This window comes from Pan troglodytes, chromosome 1 (assembly GCF_028858775.2).
Source record: "Pan troglodytes isolate AG18354 chromosome 1, NHGRI_mPanTro3-v2.0_pri, whole genome shotgun sequence".
In the NCBI taxonomy this organism is placed as follows: Eukaryota; Metazoa; Chordata; class Mammalia; order Primates; family Hominidae; genus Pan; species Pan troglodytes.
In genome coordinates, this window is record NC_072398.2 from 93,107,426 (window position 1) to 93,125,688 (window position 18,263).

At 53.0% G+C, this 18,263-nt stretch overlaps 2 protein-coding genes across 2 annotated transcripts in view; one reads left to right on the forward strand and one right to left on the reverse strand.

The window, feature by feature from the left end:
* Positions 1-7,195, reverse strand: part of LMNA (lamin A/C) — a 57,184-nt gene extending 49,989 nt beyond the window's left edge. Inside the window, exon 1 of the mRNA XM_063785594.1 lies at positions 6,957-7,195. The gene's annotated coding sequence lies outside the window, so the exon portion shown is untranslated. The remainder of the gene's footprint in view (positions 1-6,956) is intronic.
* A 472-nt stretch (positions 7,196-7,667) lies between these two features.
* MEX3A (mex-3 RNA binding family member A) lies at positions 7,668-18,125 on the forward strand. Its single transcript, XM_513874.8, has 2 exons — positions 7,668-8,588; positions 12,461-18,125. The coding sequence occupies exons 1-2, from the start codon at positions 8,135-8,137 to the stop codon at positions 13,567-13,569; spliced, it is 1,563 nt and encodes a 520-aa protein (XP_513874.3). The 5' UTR covers positions 7,668-8,134; the 3' UTR covers positions 13,570-18,125.
* The last annotated feature ends 138 nt before the right edge of the window (positions 18,126-18,263 follow it).

The following is an 18,263-nucleotide window of genomic DNA, read 5'->3' on the forward strand; positions in this document are numbered from 1 at the left end:
GGGCAATTAGAAAATCCTCAACAACCTAGGAAGGACATGTTTACTGCCTCCCCCTCCCTGCCCCAAGACAGCATCCAGCCCCTGGCTGGCACCAGGTGCCCCTCCCCCTCCCTCACCGCAGCTCGAAACCAGAGCTGGCGCCACTGGGTGTGGAATCTGGGGACCAACTGTCACAGCTCCAGTATCACCCGCCTCCTGGACGCCTGGGTCCAGCCCTAAGTCCCAGAGGGGCCTCATCAACCAGCTGTCCTAAGAGGCCCAGACTCCACCCCAGCCCCTCTGAGCTACTCTCCCTGGGGAAATCAGACAATGCAGGGGACCTGGCAGAGGGAGTGCCAGGGTAGTCCCAGGGGAGAAGCAGAGACGTTTGTCCAGCTCCAAACCTAGGCTGAGCCTGCAAAGCCCTTGGAGATCAGATCCACAACAACAGAAGGACTCACAGTGACCTCTCTCCCCCAACCTCTGTAGCCCTCCGAGTCCCAAAGACCTTTTTTTCTTTCTTTTTTTTTTTTTTAGACGGAGTTTGGCTCTTGCTGCCCAGGCTGGAGTGCAATGGAGGCCAAGGCGGGCAGATCATGAAGTCAGGAGTTCGAGACCAGCCTGACCAACATGGTAAAACCCCGTCTCTACTAAAAATACAAAAATTAGCTGGGCGTGGGGGTGCGCGCCTGTAATCCGAGGTACTCAGGAGGCTGAGGCAGGAGAATCGCTTGAACCCGGGAGTCAGAGGTTGCAGTGAGCCAAGATCACACCACTGCATTCCAGCCTGAGCAACAGAGCAAGACTTCATCTCAAAAATAAATAAATAAATAAATAAATAAATAAATAAACAAGGGTTGGGTATGGTGGTACATGCCTGCAATCCCAGCACTTTGAGAGGCTGAGGTAGGCGGATCACTTGAGCTCAGGAGTTTGACACCAGCCTGGCCAACATGGCAAAACCCCATCTCTACAAAAAATACAAAAATTAGCCAGGCAGGGTGCGCATGCCTGTAGACCAAACAACTCAGGAAGCTGAGGTGGGAGGCTCACTTGAGCCTGGGAGTTCGAAGTTTCAGTGAGTCAAGATCATGCCGCAGTATTATAGCCTGGACGACAGAGCAAGACCCTGGCTCAAAATAAACAAACAAACAAACAAATAAATCAATCAATAAAATAAAATAGGCTGGGTGCGGTGGCTCACGCCTATAATATCAGCACTTTGGGAGACTGAGGCAGGTGGATCATGAGGTCAGGAGATTGAGACCATCCTGGCTAACACGGTGAAACCCCATCTCTACTAAAAATAACAAAAACAAGTAGCCAGTTGTGGTGGCACATGCCTGTAATCCCAGCTACTTGGGAGGCTGAGGCAGGAGAATTGCTTGAATCCAGGAGGCAGAGGCTCCAGTGAGCTAAGATTGTGCTACTGCACTCCAGCCTGGGCAACAGAGCGAGACTCCATCTCAAAAAAATATATAAAATAAAATAAAAATAAATTAGATGAGGTCTCACTTTGTTGCCCAAGCTGGTCTCAAACTCCTGGGCTCAAGCAATCCTTCCACCTTGGCCCCAAGGTGCTGGGGTTATAGGCAGCAGCCACCCTGCTCTACCCCAAAGACCATTTTGTCCTTACATTTAATCCTGCTTACCCATGTTCTCTGGGTCATGCAGGCCTTCTGTGTCTTACCGAGGGTGGGGATCAAGTCTCACATTTCTTTTGTGTGGCCTACAGAATTTTATTCCATATTCTCATTGATTAAAATTAATTAATGCTAGTGAGGTTTGGACTGCTGGTATAAGGTTAAAAAAAAGAAAACAAAAAAATTAAATTAAATTAATTAATGTGTTGAGTGCATTCTATCAAAGGAGAGAAAACTGTCTGGACCCTTAGCAGAAAGGACGGTGGTTAGATAGCAACACAGACTTCCCACAAGAAAGGGTTATTAAGGAAAAAAAGGCTGGGGCCGGGCTGGTGGCTCACACCTGTAATCCCAGCACTTTGGGAGGCCGAGGCGGGCGGATCACGAGGTCAAGAGATACAGACCATCCTGGCCAACATGTTGAAACCCTGTCTCTACTAAAAATACAAAAATTAGCTGGGTGTGGTGGTGCGCGCCTGTAGTCCCAGCTACTCAGGAGGCTGAGGCAGGAGAATCACTTGAACCCAGGAGGCGGAGGTTGCAGTGAGCTGAGATGGTGCCACTGCGCCCCAGCCTGGTGACCGAGCGAGACACCATCTCAAAAAAAAAAAAAGAAAGAAAGAAAAAAAAGGAAAGAAAGGCTGGGCATGGTGGCTCATTCCTATAATCACAGCACTTTGGGAGGCTGAAGTGGGAGGATCACCTGAGGCCAGGAGTTCAAGACCAGACTGGGCAACATAGCGAGATCTCATCTCTACAAAAAATTTAAAAATTGGCTGGGTATGGCAGCATGTGCCTGTGGTTCAGCTATTGGAGAGGCTGAGGTGGGAGGATCACTTTATCCTGGGAGATCAAGGCTTCAGTGAGCCATGATCAAGCCACTGCATTCCAGTCTGGGTGACAGAGCAAGACCTTGTCTCAAAAAAAGAAAAGAAAAGAAAATGGGAGCCGGGCGCGGTGGCTCACGACTATAATTCCAGCACTTTGGGAGGCTGAGGTGGGTGGATCACAAGGTCAGGAGCTCAAGATCAGCCTGGGCAACATGATGAAACCCTGTCTCTACTAAAAATACAAAAATTAGCCGGGCATGGTGGCAGGCACCTGTAATCCCAGCTACTCAGGAGGCTGAGGCAGAGAACTGCTTGAACCTGGGAGGCGGAGGTTGCAGTGAGCCGAGATGGCGCCACTGCACTCCAGCCTGGGTGACAGAGCAAGACTCTGTCCCCCCACAAAAAAGAAAGAAAAGAAAATGGGAAAATCTCATTATACATGGGAGAGAAGGCTCAGCTAACTAGGACAGATAGAGAAGGCATCCTGAGAGAAGTATGAAGATGGGGGAGATGACCTCTCTAAGGGCCAGTCTGCTTGGTAAGGCAGCCTTGGTGGCAGCCTCCTGTGTCTCCCTCCCTCAGGGTTCTGAGAATAGGGCTAAGGAGGGGCAAGTGTTAGGTGTGCACCCCCATCCCTTGGTACTGAGTGTTCAGACAGTGATAACAGGTGCCCAGAAGTGCTCAGAGGAAAGAAGGGATACAATTCCTGGCCGGGCGCGGTGGCTCACGCCTGTAATCCCAGTACTTTGGGAGGCCAAGGTGGGGGCGGATCACCTGAGGTCAGGAGTTTGAGACCAGCCTGGTCAAGATGGTGAAACCCCGTCTCTACTAAAAGTACAAGAATTAGCCAGGAGTGGTGGTGCATGCCTGTAATGCCAGCTACTCAGGAGGCTGAGGCAGGAGAATAGCTTGAACCCAGGAGGCGGAGGTTGCAGTGGGCCAAGATCGTGCCACTGCACTCCAGCCTGGCAACAGAGCGAGACTCTGTCTCAAAAGGAAAAAAAAGGAAGAAGAATGGATACAACTCCAGACACAGACAAGCACACAGTCTGGATCATCCACCCCACTCCTCCCCCAACCTCCACAAGAATCCTGGACTCTCCACTGTGTCACCTTTCCTGCCCTGCAGCCTGGCTTGTGTGTGTGTATGTACTAAACAACTCAACAGGGTCCTTTGTTCCCCAGGCATGAGGCCAGAAGCCTGGCTTGTGTAAGAAAGACAGAAGAGAGAGAGAGAGAGAGAGAGAGAGACAGAGACAGAGAGACAGAGAGACAGAGAGATAGAGAGAGAGAGAGAGTCAGAGGTCACCTGCATTCCAGGGCTTAACAGGAATTATTTTTAGAATTATTTGCTGTTTGTTTAGAATGACCTTATTTCAGCGAGTCTAGACCTAGAAGTGACTTCAAGTGACCTAAGATGGGTCAGAATAAATCTCCTCCAGTGCCTGGCACATCCCAGGAGCTCAATAGGAAGTGGCTGGCTGAATGAATGAACGAATGAATGAAAATTCATGAAGACCACAATCTGGCTAAAGTCAACCACAAGGGGAGAACAACCAGGGCCAGGAAACTAAAACTGATTGAACACCTAAGATAGCCAGGCACTGTGTTAGGACCTTGGCTTATTTTATTTTATTTTTTGAGACGGAGTCTCCCTCTGTCGCCCAGGCTGGAGTGCAATGGCACAATCTTGGCTGCAACCTCTGCTTCCTGGTTCAAGCAACTCTCATGCCTCAGCCTCCCAAGTAGCTGCGATTACAGGTGTGCATCACCATGCCCAGCTAATTTTTGTATTTTTAGTAGAGACAGGGTTTTGCCATGTTGCCCAGGCTGGTCTGGAACTCGTGGCCTCAAGTGATTCACCCACCTTGGCCTCCCAAAGTGCTGGGATTACAGGAACGAGCCACCATGCCCTGCCAGACCTTGGCTTATTATTTCCATTTGAGAGATAAGGAAACTGAGGCTTAGCAATAAATGACTCCCCAAAGTGGCAGAATAAGCAGCATGTTTACCTTTGGAGACCTGCTCTTTCCTCCTGACACCACGAAATTTTAAAAATGCAGTTACACTCAACATACCCCTATTGAGCCTCTGCTCTGGGCAGGGCTGCATGCTAGGTTCTGGGCAGCTAGGGTTGGGGACCATGATGAAGATGAGAGACATAGTGCTGTCCTCCAAAGTCCTGAAAGGGAGAAGTATGCCACCTCTACACCTTTCTGGTCATAAGGCAGAGAGTGGGGAGTATTGTTTAAGTAAGACCTTCTGCTCTCATTGCCATAATTCTGGATCAGGCAAGCGGGGAAAAGGAGAGCCTGTATACAGAAATCTACCTTCTCAGTTGAGGGAGGGGGTCTCCTGAACAAAGGAGGCCACCAGCCTCCGGGAGAGAGCGAAGGATTCGTAAAAAACACTCTGAGAATCCAGCTCCTCAAGGTGCCCACCCTGGGCCTCCTCTGCACCTGGGCACTCTCCTACATGATCTGCAGCACACACTCTCACATGTACACCATGCCACACACCTAACTGCATTCGCACACATATCCTTTGCCCTCCAGGTGCCAGGCTCACATCTGCTGTGAAGGAAATTTGTCTGGAGTCCCAGTGGGACCCTGAGGGTGGACATTAACTTACCCAGAGGGCTGATTCATTCTTGTTGGTGGGTCAGGGACGAAGTGGGTCCAGTAGGGACCCTGCCTCGCCCACCCCACCTTTCAAGCCAGCCCCTTCCCCATTCAGCAGCTGGACCCTCCCCACTGACACATACTTGTTTCTGCCCTTTGTTTTCCTCCCTGGCCAAATCCCCAAGGCTTCTTTGGTCATTAACCTCCTGCCTTAATTAGCTTAGTGAGGAGGAAAGCAGAGGCAGCGAAAGTTCAGGGTGGGAGTCTGGGGGGAATCTCATTTCAGTGGGGACAGGAAGGCTCAGCCAGCTGGTGGCCCCACAAAAATGCCTAGCACACAATAAGACCTATGCAACTGTTTGCTATTTCTATTTATGTGAAAGATAGTCACCTGGTCCACAAAGCAAAAACTTTCTCCCAAAGAGACCCCATGGTCCCCAGTACCACAGTCTCTGCAATCCAGGTTCCTGGGGCAGACGGAGGGGACAAGAGGCAGAAATAGCCCACTCTCCAGGGCCCTGTCTCTCTAATTCTTCCTCTTTCACTCTTGCTTGGTGGCAGTAGCATCAAATCCCACAATAAGGTTTACTGTTGATCTTATGTTAAATCCCCAGTCCAGGGGGCAAACTTCCCCAACTCCAGGACCCTCCCGGGTTCCTCAGTCAAGGTTCTCCTTCCCTGGATCTTCTGCCTAGCAAAGGAAAAAAATCCCTGCAGTTTGCCAACTGCCCCCCGACCTTCTGAGATCCTCAGCTCAGGTTCCAGCACTCCCATTAGTGTGCAAATTCACTCTTTCCAAGAAACAGTTTAGGGAACTGGACTAAACAGCTCAGCCCTCAAGGCCCCACATTGCTAAGTCTGTGAAGTCAATTCATCTGTTTCCTTGCCTCTCAGCAGGACTTTATCTTACAAACTAGTTCAGATTTTTGTTTTTCAAGTCACTCCAGAAAAGGACACCTTACCACTGTGGCTCACCCACCCACTATTATAAAACTCTTTATGGAAGTTCTTCTTCAAGTCTGACCTCGAGCCCTCAAGCTGCAGTGCCATCCCTTCTTCCCTTGGGAAAGATCCAGACATAAAAAGGGTGATATAAAATAAATGCAGAAAATATGGGGTAAAGGGAGAAGAAAAAATTGCATTACACTCCACCTTCCTGAAACTCTAAAACTGCCTAACTCTCCAAGCCTTAAAAACTTATTTTCATTCTCACCGAATTTCCGGAGTCAAACGGGACTGAATGGGTTTTTTTGTTTGTTTGTTTTGTTTTTGTTTTTTTGTGGGGGGGATGGAGTCTCACTCTGCCATCTAGACTCACTGCAACTTCCGCCTCCCGGGTTCAAGCAATTCTCCTGTCTCAGCCTCCTGAGTAGCTGGGACTACAGGCGTCTGCCACCATGCTCGGCTAATTTTTGTATTTTTAGTAGAGACGAGGTTTCACCTTGTTGGTCAGGCTGGTCTCGAACTCCTGACCTCAGGTGATCCACCCGCCTCGCCTCGGCCTCCCAAAGTGCTGGGATTACAGGCGTGAGCCACCGCGCCCGTCCCTGAATAGGTTTTCAATGGGAGAGGGGTGGAGGAAACAGAGTGGAAATTACGATGAGTGCTAAAGAACAGATCACCCCAAGCTGTATTCACAGCCCAGGCCTGAAGGAAGCCTGGGTTCCCAGTCCATCCTGGTCTCTCCTCCCTCCTGTCATATCCAAAGCTCAAGGCCCTCACCCCAAACGGTTAAGTCACCCCAGGCCTTTAAGACTTTTCCTGCCTGCCCACTCTCCGTCCGACCCCCAGTTCTGTCCCTGCACTCCTTCAACCTCTGCACTTCATCACTCCACCGCCCTCCCGACCCCCTCCACCGAGCAGAAGGACGTGAACTAACTCACCTCCCAGTCGGTGCCTCTGAGATCTCCGAGACTGGGGGGGCGGGGGGCGGGCGAGGGGAGATGGCTTGCTGTTTAGGGATGAGGGGACCCCATCCTTTGCCAGGGAGTTCCAGCCCCAGCCTGGCACCCTTTCCTGGCCCCCACAAGGCGCAGAGCCCAGCTCTCCCCCCATCGCTGCTGCGGGCTTTGTCTTCTCTGCCGAGAACCTCTCCCCGCGGCCGGGCTCCGGGATCGACTCTGGGAGAGCGGGAGGGGGAAGCGGAGAGTGAGCGCGGCAGGGAGGGGGGAGAGGGGAGCGAGAGAGAAAGCCGCAGTGAGCGAGCGGGGACGGCTCCCGGCTCCCCGCCCCCGCCCCCCCCCTCATTTCCATAAAAAAGCGGGCCCCCAGGACCGGCCGGCGCGGGGCAGGAGCGGGTCCTGGTAGGGGGCGCGCGGCGTTAGCCAGCTTCATACCCGCTCTGTTTCCGCATACTACCCCTTCTCCCCGCACCCTCCCCTTAAAAAATTAGGGACCTCGACTTCCATCCCACCCCTAGCTTGCCCCGGAGCTGCGAGGAAAGACCGAAGGCCACATCCCTATCCTCCTCGGGTCAAGGAATTTGTCCCCGCGCCCCCAAGGGCGGGAAACTACAACTCCCGGCATGCCCCGGGCGCCCCCGGCGCGCCCCCCTCCCGTCAGTTCCATGCTGCTCCATCCAGTTCATTTAAAACAAAAGAGTTTGAGCGCTGGAAGGGGCTGGGCTCTATTGGGGGCCACTGAGCGCCGCTCCCGGACTGGGGCTCGGTGCGGGAGCCTAACGGGGGCGCCTGGACAGCGGGGGCTAGAGACTCCCAGGTCAGAGGCGGGAGGGGTGGGGGCAGAGATCCTGCAGCCCCCCGCCCCCCGTCACCCCCGGAGAGGAGAGGAGATCTGCTTTCTTGGTTTTGCTTCTCTTTCCCCCCACCCCCACCCCGGGGGCTGGGGCGAGGGGAGTCGGGTTACAGGGTGTTTGGGGAGGGGGGCTTAGGGGGAGGGTCTATCTTTCTATCTCGCTTTCTTCCCCCCTCCCCAGTTCTTTGTTCCCCCCTCCCCACACACCCCCTCCTCTCCTCTCCCCTCCCCTCCTCTCTCCTCTTTTCCCTTCCACCACCTCTCTCTCTCTCTCTCCCTCTCTCTCTCCCCCAGCTTTTGTTTCGCCATGCCTAGTCTAGTGGTATCTGGAATAATGGAAAGAAATGGGGGCTTTGGAGAACTAGGATGTTTCGGGGGAAGCGCTAAGGACCGAGGGCTGCTGGAAGACGAGCGCGCCCTTCAGCTGGCTCTCGATCAACTCTGCCTCCTGGGTTTGGGGGAGCCCCCCGCCCCCACGGCGGGCGAGGACGGGGGAGGTGGGGGGGGCGGCGCCCCCGCGCAGCCGGCCGCCCCCCCGCAGCCGGCCCCGCCGCCGCCGCCCGCGGCGCCCCCGGCCGCCCCGACGGCGGCCCCCGCGGCGCAGACGCCCCAGCCCCCCACCGCCCCCAAAGGGGCGAGCGACGCCAAGCTCTGCGCTCTCTACAAAGAGGCCGAGCTGCGCCTGAAGGGCAGCAGCAACACCACGGAGTGTGTTCCCGTGCCCACCTCCGAGCACGTGGCCGAGATCGTGGGCAGGCAAGGTAAGCGGGGCGCCGGGACCACTGAGAGGGACTGTAGTGGGGGCACCCTCGTCCCTAGCGCGGAAAGTTCATTTCTTCCCTTCTTGCCCGCCTCCGGCTCTGTCCCTTCCCCACAAAGGGGGACCGCCCCCTACCCTGATTTCCAAGTGCCACAAAGTTCCCTGTTACCCCTAGTCGGGACGGTTCTCCAGATCCTTCCTCCCCCAGGACTCTGCCTTTAGACAAAGAAATATCCTCGCACTGGAAGAGGGAAAGGGGAGGGGATCGGTCTCCCAATCCAGGGAGGCTGTCCTGAGGGGGTGTCCACTCCTAACCAGAAAAACTGACGGAATGTGCAAAGAGTTACTCAGAAGCCTGTACTCTGGTATCTGCTCCTAGGCTGGGGAGGGGGCATCCCTGGGGCCGCCAGCCGCCTGGAGTTACAGACTTTGGGGGAGACCTGGCCCTCGAAGCCAGACTGAGTATCTGTCTCTTTGTTGGGCTGAGTGTAGGAATGGAAGGGGGTGTGGCCCAGGGGAGGGTCCCAGCCTGGGGAAGAGGCGGTGAGGGGGGCCGCTGAGAGGAGGGGGTCCTGTGGTCACCCACACCCCAAAGTTGGATTGTCTCTGGGGTTTTGGAAGGGGTGTCTCCAAGGAAGTGCTACGTCCTGGCTTGGACCTCTCCTCTTCCCTCTCTGGCTTTTGTTCTGGGCTGGCCACGGCCTTGGGCCAGAGGCCTAGAGAGGAGTCTCTGGTAGTGAAAGAGTAGGACAGGGTAGGAGGGGGAATGCTGGGGGGTAAGAAACCTTCACCTGGAAATTTGGTGGAGGGCGTGTGTCTGGGTGTGTTGGGAGGGGGTGCAGAATTAATCCAGCGTAGTATGTCTGGTACCACACCCTCTGCTGCTCCAGCATCCCTGGGTGGGTGAGTGGGGGTGTTGGTGAAGGTCCAAATTGAGCAGACGGGATCTTGGGGACCCTTCCCTCTCCTGGCTTCTCAAAGGAGAGTGTGGGGGGCAGAATTTGGAAATTGCAAAGAGGCTGGGCTGGGGAGGTGTGGGGTGGGGGAGGAGTAGGGGAGGAGCTGTCCCACAGTGGGGAACAATAGAGGAGCTGCATTCCGGCTGGGAGTGCGGGAGGAGGCCAGCTTCTGGCAGAGGAAAAGGGGAGGCGGGCCAGGGGGGCCCCTACTCCACATCCCACCTTATCCACTGGGAGTGCTGGGGGTTAGGGGGATTTCACGGAGAGATCCAGAATGGAGGAGGGGAAGATGCCACTCCCCTGCACAGCCCTCATCCCCCTGGGGCACTCCATCTCTTGAGATTTCTGATTTAGAAAGTTGGATTTCCTCTTGTCAGAAACTGGGGATCCAAAGCCCTGGAATTGGGTGGGGACGGACATTGCTATCTTTTCTTGGGTGTGGGGGTGGTCTTGGGAGGCCCCGGAATTTAATGGAGTCATTCTTTCCTCTTCTGCCTCCGCATCAGATGGGCTTGTCCCTCATAAAAGTAGGGGGATTTTTTATTCACAAAAGATAAGCCTGCCCCTCAGTCAAGTATATGGAAGTCCTCCCTCTTGTCTAACCTCCCTCCTTCTGCTGCAGTGTTAGTGCTCCTCTGTTTGACCTCTAGGAAGGTGAAGCCCAGTGGGTCTTCCCTTCAAGAGATGCTTCTTTGGGGTTGCAGAACCCAGGAAGAGACCCACCACCAGCTTTGCACCTCCAGGCCTCTAGCGTTTCTTCTTACTCGATGCCTTGGCCTGTCCTCCTCACCCCAACCCCAACCGCTAAAGATACCTAGCTCTCATTTAAGTTTTTGGACCCAAAACTTAGAGCCAGAACCCAGGTGCCCATCAAACGATATGTGAGTAGAAATGGTAGGAGAGGGGAGTTCACTGTTTTGTGACCCTCCATACCTCGAAAATAGAACAATCATTTACTGACATTAAAGCAGCAAGGATGTGAGCTGGACAACAGGTAGGACTTCATAACTGCTAAGAGGTCTGAAGACAAGAGGAAACAAGCAAATTTTCCTTCTTAAGGTCTTTTAAAAGTGAGGGGAGGGGGTAGGGTGTGGTGGCTTACACCTGTAATCCCAGCATTTTGGGAGGCCGAGGCGGGTGGATCACCTGAGGTCAGGAGTTCAAGACCAGCCTGGCCAACGTGGTGAAACCCCATCTCTACTAAAAAATACAAAAAATTAGCTGGGCGTGGTGGCAGGTGCCTGTGATCCCAGCTACTCGGGAGGCTGAGGCAGGAGAATCGCTTGAACCCAGGAGGCAGAGGTTGCAGTGAGCCGAGATCATGCCACTGCACTCCAGCCTGGGTGACAGAGCAAGACTCCATCTCAAAAAAAACCAACAAAAAAAGTGAGGGAGGGTCCCCCAACCTACTCTCTTCCCCTCACCCCCCAATCTGCCAGCGTTGAAGAAGCAGCCATCTGGAGTGGAGGAAGGAGGAAAAAATGAGCTCACCTCAGGTCTCAGGTTGGAGGGTTGGGGCAGAGGCAGAAAAGTAGGACCACTTGGTTTCGGTTGGAGAGAGAAGGGGAATAGTGAGTTGTGCTCAGAGAAGGGTGTGAGTGGGTCTATATGTGATTGGGGGTGAAAGTCATGGGTGCGGGTGTGTATAGGAATGTGCTGTTTGTGTGCTGGGGAGGATGGGGATGGACAGTGGGATGTATGAAAGGCCGAAACACAGGGACTTGATGTGTGTGTGAAAGAGGTGTATAAAAGTGTACATTAGATTGGCCCCATAAGTATTATTTAGATAAAGGCACACCTCTTAGGTACATGTGTGTGAACTCACACACGTGACGTGTGCTTCCCAAAAGGGTATGAGTCTTGGAAGCTCTGTGTGAAGCTAGGAGCAGGTAAGAGGAAGGTGGGTAAGGAGGAGAGGGACTTGTCCAGACCCCTAGGTCGGCAGCTTTTAGAAACAGAATAGCCCTTACTTTTCTCTCTAGCCTTCTCCCTCTTTGTCTCTCTTTGTCTAATTTTTCTTCTTTCTCTTCCTGCCTTTCCCTAACCTCCCAGCTTTAACTCACTTCTACTTCAAAGCAGGAGTGTGGGTCCAAAATACCTCTCCCTCACCGTACTCAGCCCCAGCCCAGCTCAGCTGTCTTGCCCCCAGGGGACAGGGGGACAAGAGTGACACGGGGTTGGGCACTGTTCCCTCACACAGAAGTTTAACTCCATACTCCTCCTTTCCTCCTTGAACTTATGATTGTCAGACCTTTCCCAGTCCCCTACACTCTACTCGTTGCTGCAAACTCGCTATGAATTTGAGGCCCACTGAGAGAAACTACTGAGTGGAAGGCATGTGGGGTGGTCATAGAGCAGATAGACTTCAGTGGTCCCTGGGTAGTTTGGAGGGCACTTTTAATGATCAAGGGTCAGATGAGTAGATTATGAGGTTACTGAGCACATTGGGGTTCTGTGGAAAGATCAGGGTCAGTGACAGATGTGGGGGGTGATTAAGTGATTTGGAAGTTTGTGAGTAGCCAGGAATCAGTAGAGAAATAGAAGGAAGAGCAAATGTTGGGAGAAAGGAGTGTAGTTTGTGAATGGATTTGAGTTACCAGCTTGTATGGGAGGGTCAGTGATTATTTGGGGGTTTTGAGGAGTGAATGAATTTGGAGGGCCCTGAATGGAACTCAGGGAAAGTTAGTACATTTTGAAATCTGTGGCTGAGAGAGACATTAGGTACATCTGAGATCTGATAAATGGTTTCTTCAAGTCAGGGTGGACTGTGTGTGCAGCAGTGGGCATTTCAAAGGGTAGACTGAAGTGTTCCTGGGAGGCTAGGTATTTGGGTAAGGATCAGGAATTTATTGGTCCCAGCACAAACCTTGCTGTGTGCGTTTCTTTGTCTCTCTCCTTCCCCGCCCTATCCCAGGCTGCAAGATTAAGGCCTTGAGGGCCAAGACCAACACCTACATCAAGACACCGGTGAGGGGCGAGGAACCAGTGTTCATGGTGACAGGGCGACGGGAGGACGTGGCCACAGCCCGGCGGGAAATCATCTCAGCAGCGGAGCACTTCTCCATGATCCGTGCCTCCCGCAACAAGTCAGGCGCCGCCTTTGGTGTGGCTCCTGCTCTGCCCGGCCAGGTGACCATCCGTGTGCGGGTGCCCTACCGCGTGGTGGGGCTGGTGGTGGGCCCCAAAGGGGCAACCATCAAGCGCATCCAGCAGCAAACCAACACATACATTATCACACCAAGCCGTGACCGCGACCCCGTGTTCGAGATCACGGGTGCCCCAGGCAACGTGGAGCGTGCACGCGAGGAGATCGAGACGCACATCGCGGTGCGCACTGGCAAGATCCTCGAGTACAACAATGAAAACGACTTCCTGGCGGGGAGCCCCGACGCAGCAATCGATAGCCGCTACTCCGACGCCTGGCGGGTGCACCAGCCCGGCTGCAAGCCCCTCTCCACCTTCCGGCAGAACAGCCTGGGCTGCATCGGCGAGTGCGGAGTGGACTCTGGCTTTGAGGCCCCACGCCTGGGTGAGCAGGGCGGGGACTTTGGCTACGGCGGGTACCTCTTTCCGGGCTATGGCGTGGGCAAGCAGGATGTGTACTACGGCGTGGCCGAGACTAGCCCCCCGCTGTGGGCGGGCCAGGAGAACGCCACGCCCACCTCCGTGCTCTTCTCCTCTGCCTCCTCCTCCTCCTCCTCTTCCGCCAAGGCCCGCGCTGGGCCCCCGGGCGCACACCGCTCCCCTGCCACTTCCGCGGGACCCGAGCTGGCCGGACTCCCGAGGCGCCCCCCGGGAGAGCCGCTCCAGGGCTTCTCTAAACTTGGTGGGGGCGGCCTGCGGAGCCCCGGCGGCGGGCGGGATTGCATGGTCTGCTTTGAGAGCGAAGTGACTGCCGCCCTTGTGCCCTGCGGACACAACCTGTTCTGCATGGAGTGTGCAGTACGCATCTGCGAGAGGACGGACCCAGAGTGTCCCGTCTGCCACATCACAGCCACGCAAGCCATCCGAATATTCTCCTAAGCCCCGTGCCCCATGCCTCCGGGGCCCACTCCACTGGGCCCACCCTGGACCTGTTTTCCACTAAAGCCTTTTGGAAAGCGGTGATTTGAGGGGCAAGGTGCTTAGAGATACTCGCTCGCTGGGGAAGGGGGGAGGGAGGCAGTGGTGGCTGGAGGGTGCGCCACTTTCAGAGCCTCTGGTCACCCTGTCCTGGAAAGATTGGGAGGGGGCCAGACTGAAAATTTTACTAGAGTTACAACTCTGATACCTCAACACACCCTTAAATCTGGAAGCAGCTAAGAGAAACTTTTGTTTTGCCAGAGGTGGCCACTAAGGCATTCTGACGCCCTCTGCCCACCTTCCCCGCTGTGTGTCACTCCACCCCTTCTTCCGAGGAGGGGGTGGGTAAAAGGGAGAGGGAGAATTACCACCTGTATCTAGAGGTGCTCTTTGCAATCCCTAAGCCCTCTGGTCCTGACCTCCGACCTCCTAACATGACCCTTTACCTCCCACCCCACCCCCATATCCTGTTTGGGAAACTGTCACCAGTTTCCAGCAGTGTAAGGGAGTTGGAGTCCTATCAGAAGTTGCATAGATCTTCTAGGGGTTGGGGAGAGAAGCATGTCAATCGTTTCTGTGGCTGAAAGACTCAGAAGCCATCTGTCCCCACAAAGCTGGGCTAGAGGAATCTGGAGAGGAGTCCTCCTCTCTGCCCCCGTCCCCCGCAATGTTTCCCTTCACTCTCTCCGCCCATCTTCCCTTCCTTTGGGATCTTCCCTTTCCTCAACTCTTTCCTTTCCCTCCAGCTCTTTGCTTTGCTTTCTTTTGGTGGCTGTCACTCCCAGCTCTGTCTTGTTCCTTGTCTTTGTCTTTCTTCCCTTCCCCCTGCCCCTGCCCCTACCAGCCCAGCTTTGGGGACACCATCCTTCTGGGGAGAAGTAGGGGGAGGAATATTTGGATGGTCCCTCCATTCCTCTTCAGGTATCTGGAGGCCCTCTCCCCCACTCCTCCAAAGAAACATCTCAAATTATTGATGGAATGTATCCCCATTCTCAGTGAAAATGTGAGGAGGGGACTAATACTGGGGTAAAGGGTCAAACCCCCACCTTCATCACTATGGGCATTATATTTAGGGAGTAGTTCTTGGGCTGGATTTTCTGGTTGTGGAAGTGGGGGCGCCAGAGTAGTGTGTCTGCTATTTAAAGGAGCAGGAAAGGGCGTGAGGCAGGAGGAGAGACTGGTGGAGGGAAGAGCTGCTCCTCCCATGCAGTGCCCGACTCCCTGCACCCCTCTCAACCTGACCTGAACCTTTATTGAATCCTTATTAGCTTGAATCCTTATTAGCTTGAATCCTCCATGCAAATCATGGAGTCTGTTTCCCACCTGATGTGGTTGAGGAGAAGCCAGGTCTTCAAAGAGGGGTCAGCCTGGGGCAAAGCAGGACTTGGGGGAGGTGGGCAGCAGGGCCTATTCTGAGAATCACATATTGTTACAGGCCTTGCACCCCCTTTGCTGCTTCCCTCCTGCTCATTTGGGGCTGCGACCAGCTCTCCACCCTCCTGGTTCCGCTGGCCGGGCCAAGAGAGGATGGAGGGATGGGAGTCCCAGGAGATCCTTGTAAATAGTGGGGTGGGACTGTTCTGAGTGATCACCCGAGCACTTAAAGCTCCAGAGTCCCATTCTTCCTGGATGGAGCAGGTGGAGGTGCAGAGGGGATTTCCTCCTCTCCTTCCTCCTGTCGAGAATTAACACCTCTCCACAGCCTTCCCCTCCAGAACACCAGCCAGGGAGGGGTGGGGAAGGAGGTCACAGCCAAGAAAACTGCCCTGTGACGACTTCCCTCCTTCCCGCCTATGTGAGCCATCCTGAGATGTCTGTACAATAGAAACCAAACCAAATGGGCACCCTCGGTTGCCGGGGGGCAGGTGGGGAGGGGGGTGGGAAGAAGGGATGTCTGTCTGTCGATCCCCCTCCCCCTCTCCACTCTTTACCCACAAAGGCAGAAGACTGTTACACTAGGGGGCTCAGCAAATTCAATCCCACCCTTACCAATTGAGCCAAACCTAGAAACAAACAAAAAACACGAATAGTGAGAGACAAAATAGAGGAGAGAAAGAGAGCATGAGAGGGAGCGAGACAGGCGACCAACACAGAGGAGAGAAAACAAAAATAGCAAAAAAAAAAAAAAGCAGTTCTTTATAATTTAATATTCTATTTTAATAAAGGCGTTTATTACCATATAAATGTAGCAAAGAACCTGGGCTAATATGAAAAAAAAGACTTTTTATTAGGTAATTTATTATATGAAAAGGATATTTTATTTTATGATAAAGTGATCCTTAAAAAAATAAAAAAACTTTAGAAGGTTTAGAATATATGTAGGGAGAGAAGAAGAAAAAAATACATTTGTATTCAGAGTTAAATCTTAAAAAAAAAAAGTGTTTTTAATATATGTTTGGGTTTACGTTGCTTTTTTCCCCCACTTTTTTTTGGGGAGGAATGTCATTTGCTTTTCTTGGGGGAGCATCCCGGGGGTGAATGGTGGAGAGAGGAGCTGGGGGAACCCGGTCCCTCCTGGGACCCTTCCAGTAGATTGGATTTCACTCCATGGACTCCTCCTCCCCTCTCCCCCTCCCCCTCAGGGGAGCCGGCAGAGCCAAACAAAGAAAGGGATTAACAAGAAAGGAAGAAGCTGTAGGACTAAGGACTGAGGATCCTGGGGTGTCCCCCACCACTTTCCCCTGCCCTGTCCCAGGGGCAAGTGAGGAGGGGGAATCCAGAATTAAGGCCTAGCAGGCCTATAGGAACCCTCAGAGATGTGTGAGATTTAAGAGATCTAGATTTTTTTTTAACCAAAAACAAGAGAGAAAGAGAAGAAAAAGAGAAACCGAGGGGTTTAAAAGAAAAGAATACTACAAAATAATAATTATTAATAATAATAATTCAAATTTATTTCATATAATCCTAGAGAGAGAAAGAAACAATTACTAGTTACTTAGTAGACAATATTAAGATAGCTTAAAGTTTAGTAGCATTGAGGGCCCCTGGGTCCAGTAGAATGTATAAAAGTTGTAAGGAAAAGATAAATAGAGGAGGGAAGTGGCTGAGTCCACCCTGAGTTGCCCAATCTTCAGATACCAGGGTTGGAGCAGGTTGCTAGTTTAAGATTGGGAGCTTCCAGTCTGCTGGGGTTGATTCTGAGAATCCTTGGATTTTTAAATTGTAGGACAAAGAAATGAGGGGTTCATTTCCCAGGGTCTTGGAAAGGATGCACACTGATCATCTCAATAAGACAGGGGCTGGGTTGGGGGCAGCAGAGGAGGCCAAGCACATTCACCTGCACCCCTAGTACCTGGGCAGCCCATACTCCAATGTGGTATGTCCCCTCCTGGGGCTCCCAGCTCAAACCCTCCCATGCCTGCTTCCCCCAGGCCTAACTGAGGAAGTCCTTCTTGAAGTGTGACCTCGGTCCACTTCTCTACAGATTGATTTAAGAGCCTGGGAAGTCATTCCACAAACAGACACACATGCACACACACTTCTCACCTTCAGAGCTTCAAGAGCACTGAGGCGATCAGTCCCCTACCCCTGTTCCCATCCAGCTTTCCACTTAGCTTTGACCTCCATGGCAGCAGTAGCAGTAACAATCTCAGTAATTGTTCTTTAAAGCTGACTCGTTCTTCACCTACTTGCAAAGTGCTTTCTTGTCTCATAAAAGTTAGATTCCAAGAAGGACTTCCCACGCAGTGGAGTAGAAACACTGTCCTTGAAGGCCTGGGAGAAAGGCATCCCCATGGGCACAGAGGCAGGGGAAAGGCACAGGGACTTTGGGTGACCCTAACCCTGACCCTCTGCTCCAGTTCACCTCCATCTATATGTGTTCAGGTAGGGGTCATCTACTGTACCCTGGCCTGGGAACACATTGCCCTCCCCACACAAAACTGGAGGGCTTGGCTTCTGCATGTGAGAAATCAACATTTTTAAAGCACTTGCCTTCTACCAACCCCAGCTTGCAATCACTGGGCCTTCCCCTCCTATCCAAGGGGGTGGAGGGGCCCCTTGGCTCTCCTTTTGGCAGGAGGAGCCTGCTTCATTACACCAATGACTCTGCCATGCCCCTCCCTGGCCCTAGACCCCAAACACATCTCCCTCTACCCAATTTACTCTTCTCCCCCACCTAGGGACAGATTCCCCCTGCTCTTTTTGTCCTAGAAACCCCGCTAGTTTGGGATGGTAGCGTCTGGGGTGGGGAGGGCTTCCCCTTCCCCACTCGAGGGTGCGGGTGGGGAAGGGGGGGTGGGTGGAGACAGCCCTGGGGCAGGGAGGATGGTCTCTCCACTGTAGAAAGTAGAGTAGGATTGTGGTCAGACTTAATTTGAGGCATCTAGTGAAGACACGTACAAATCCACCACGGAAAAAGATTTCAAAAGCAAAATAAAAGCGGGAAATAAAACAGACCCAAGAATAATCAAGTCAAAGTGATGTTGCACAAAATGCAGAGAAACCAAGAAGGGGGAGGGTTAATGTATTAAATGTGCTATTAAGAACTTAATTTTATTAAAAGTACTATTACTTAAGGCTCTGTCTTCGTTCACTGCATGTGAGTCTGTGCCATCTTGGGGTGAGTGGGAGGATCTGGGTGGGGATTGCAGCTTGGGGTTTCCTCTAGTGTAGCTTTGGGCTCCCTACACACCTGTGAGTAGTGGATGTCTCTG

Coding starts and splice junctions, on each gene's coding strand:
- MEX3A (XM_513874.8), top strand. CDS start 8,135: ATGCCTAGTCTAGTGGTATCTGGAATAATGGAAAGAAATGGGGGCTTT. Junction 8,589..12,460: donor CGAGATCGTGGGCAGGCAAG/GTAAGCGGGGCG, acceptor GCCCTATCCCAG/GCTGCAAGATTAAGGCCTTG.